Source organism: Nestor notabilis, unplaced genomic scaffold, assembly GCF_000696875.1.
Source record: "Nestor notabilis isolate BGI_N333 unplaced genomic scaffold, ASM69687v1 scaffold17092, whole genome shotgun sequence".
In the NCBI taxonomy this organism is placed as follows: domain Eukaryota; kingdom Metazoa; phylum Chordata; class Aves; order Psittaciformes; family Psittacidae; genus Nestor; species Nestor notabilis.
In genome coordinates, this window is record NW_009917159.1 from 1 (window position 1) to 3,191 (window position 3,191).

Sequence of the window (3,191 nt, forward strand, 5' to 3'; positions counted from 1 at the left end):
CAGGTCAGTGCTGCGGGGCCTTTAGAGGACGGCACAGAAATCGGCCCTTTGGGATTTAGGAGCTTTCCCGAGATACAGGATGGGACAAGCTGTGGGTTGGGGGCTCACTGCAATTCCCCCCTTTCGGGTCTGTTCTGTGCTGGCTGCTTTTTGCTCTGGGTGCAGGAGATGCTTTTCGAGCTCAGCAGAAGAGAGTTGGTAACAAAAAGCCATTTCCTCTCTGCTGGGGCAGGTGGGTGCTGCGGGAAGCAGAGTCCATCCCCCCCCAGAACCATCGTGCCAGGCCGGGTTGTGCCACATCAGAGCGTGGGTCTGAGCACAGCCCTTGGTAAGAGCACCCCCGGCTCTGGCTGAGGAAGCTGCTTGTGCAGCAGGATGTCTTTTAACACCACCAGCCCCAGTGCCGTGTGGGGAGTGTTGGGACCTCTGATGCTGCATTAAACCCATCTGCGTGGCCCCCAGAGAGCACCTTCCAGCCCAGGGATGGGTGTTGTGTTCTTGACGGGTTTAGGCTCTGCCAGTGAGGGCTTTGCTCCCAGCTCCCACACTCTGGGCATGTCCCACCGCAGTGGATGTGCTTTGGACAGGCCCGTGGGCACTCTGGGCATGTCCCACCGCAGTGGTTGTGCTTTGGACAGGCCCGTGGGTCACGCTGCGAGAGGCAGACCTGCACCCGCTGGCACCAGCCACCCCAGAGCAGCGGGATTTACTCACCTGTTTGGAAGCCCTATGGATGGGATGCAAATCCAGCCCTTGCTTGAGAGCTCATCTTGTGCTCCCTGAAATGCAGGACGGGACTGGACAGACAGGATTTAACCAGAATTTCACCTTTCCCTGACAATCCCCCGTGGGAAAACAACTGATGCCAGTGTCCAGAAAGGATGGGGGATATCAGCAGCCTCCTCACTGCACAGCCTGGTTCCCTGGGGTCCTACCAGCAACAACCTCCTGCCCCCAGCCCCGTAGGCGAGATTGGACAAGGAGGAGCTGGAGAAGCAAAGAGCATCTTATCAACCCTTTTTCCCTGGAGCCCCTTGGTGATCCCCACCAAGGACAAAACAGAGGTGTCCACAGCCGGGTCTCATCCTCGGGATGCTCCTGCAGCAAAGGGACCTCTTTGGGATGACTCTCACCTTACCAAGAGGAAGGACTTTGCATGCAGAGAAGGAGCTGCCTCAGGGTAGGTGCAGGGGTGGCTTCGTGCATCTCCGCACCCCGAGCTGGGAAGGGACATCCTGTGATGGGACTGTGAGTGTCACCTTGGATGAGCTTTCAGCTCCCATCGCCTCCCGATGACCTGGAGCAAAGGCTGGAAAGGTGTTGGCAGGTGAAAGGAGGTGGCTGCAGAGCTGGAGGGGTACACAGAGGGGTGTCATGCACCAGGGAGGAGGAGGATGGAGCAGCCGGCCATGGCCCTGCTGAGCTGTGGCACAACTGGAGGAGCCCAGGACCAAGCTCCGGGATGCAGGGATAAACCGCAGGAGTCAGATATTCCATCCAGCCACACGTTCATGTTCCTGCCTCTTGCTCCTAGGAGCAGCTCCAGCTTTTCTGTTCCAGCTCCCGCCGTTACCAGAGATGAGACCAAGCCCGGGACAGTTTTGGTGCCAGGAGCAGGGGATTTAGAGTCACAAGCAGCTGCTGGGAGAGGGAAGGGCTGTGCCATGGCCTGGCTGCAGCCTCACATCAGCCTTTAACTGAGCTTCTTCCCAGTCCTCGGATCCCGCTGCCCCACCATGATCATCCATTGGAGATGTCAGCCCCAGCTCTTCGCACTCTTCTGTCTTGTTTTTCAGGTTGTGGCAGCTGATGCTTCCCAGGGAATCACTTTGTTTTGGGAGCTGTGGTTTAGGGAAAACCTTAGAGTAGCTCATTTGTAAAGAGCAGTTCCCAGGACTGAAGACTCCATCTGGCAGGGAGAGGCTGGGATTCATCTTACTGGAGCCTTTGGAGGTGCTCAAACAAGATCTGTGCTGCTTGTTTGCTGGGGCTCTTTTCCCAAAGGGAATGAAGTTACCTGCTAGGAAAGCATTCCCACACCTTCCTGCAGATGCTGGATGCAGACAACCTCTGCTCTCCCCCATCCCATGTGCTGGCTCTGCTCTGGCTGTCCCTCTGCCCTCGCTGGGATGGAGCAAACAAGGGCTGGGGGCATCTGATGCCACTTTGGTTTTCCCCAAAGGACTGATAAAAGCCATTTCTCTTTCCTTTCCATGTCCCCAGTGCTCAGTGCTGGGGACCAAACCCCACTGAGCACCAGTCCTGGCTCCCTCCAGCCTCTTTGGCTGGTTCCTGTGCAGCTCTGCAGCTCCTCTCCTGCCCCCAGGACACCCCCTGCCTTTCATTTCATGCTGACGTCTCTTTTCGGTTGTGCTTTTTTGGCTACAGAAGGCAAAGAGGAGGCTCCTGCTGCAGAGAACCCATCGCGGGCAGCACAGGGGAAGGCAGGGGAGCGGAGCTCTCTCCTCTATTCTGCTGGACAGTTCTTCTTCGAGTACCTGGTGGTGGTGTCCCTGAAGAAGATGCCAGACGGACGTTATGAACCCAAGATAACCTACCAGTTCCCAAAGGTACGTAGTCCCGTGTTCCCAGGAAAATGAGTTTTCCAAACTTAGAGGAAAAGGGGGTTTTGCTCCATCACAAGAGCCAGGGGAGGAGAACAGGAAAGTAGCTCATGCCCTTGAGCTGCAGCCCCAAACCCCAGGGCCACAAACCCCAGGACAATAATCCCAGGGGTGCTCCATGAATTCCTGTCCCAGAAGTGGAGAAAATCTCACCTTGGGGAGGTGGCACAGGAGGAGAACCCTGCTTGGAGAGTGGCCCCTGTGTGCCTCTGCCGTGTCCCACAATCCATGGGGGAAAAGAAGCAAAAACTGGACTCTGGGGAGATGCACAGGGATGTGCAGCACCTTCTGCTTGGGTGTGAGCCAGGGTTTGCTTTGCAACACGCCTCTCCCACCCCCGGGGACTACGGGCACCCTCCTTCACCCTGACTCTTGGCATCGCTTCGTTCCAGCGTGAGAACTTGCTGAAGGGCCAGAAGGAGGAGGAGGAACGTCTCCTACAAGCCATCCCCCTCTTCTGCTTCCCCGATGGCAACAACTGGGCCCCTGTCACCGAGTTCACCAGGTACCAGCCCCACTGCAGGCTCTGGGCTGGCGGAGCCATCCCATCCCATCCCATTCCATCCC

General features: G+C 57.3%; 1 protein-coding gene across 1 annotated transcript in view; it reads left to right on the plus strand.

Annotated features, from left to right (window-relative positions):
• Nucleotides 1–2,388: 2,388 nt before the first annotated feature.
• Nucleotides 2,389–3,191, plus strand: part of DENND2D (DENN/MADD domain containing 2D) — a gene marked incomplete at its 5' end in the record, with an annotated part of 7,520 nt that continues 6,717 nt past the window's right edge. The window contains 2 exons of the mRNA XM_010024962.1: nucleotides 2,389–2,570; nucleotides 3,017–3,129. Of these exons, the coding sequence (XP_010023264.1) occupies nucleotides 2,389–2,570; nucleotides 3,017–3,129 (295 nt within the window). The remainder of the gene's footprint in view (nucleotides 2,571–3,016; nucleotides 3,130–3,191) is intronic.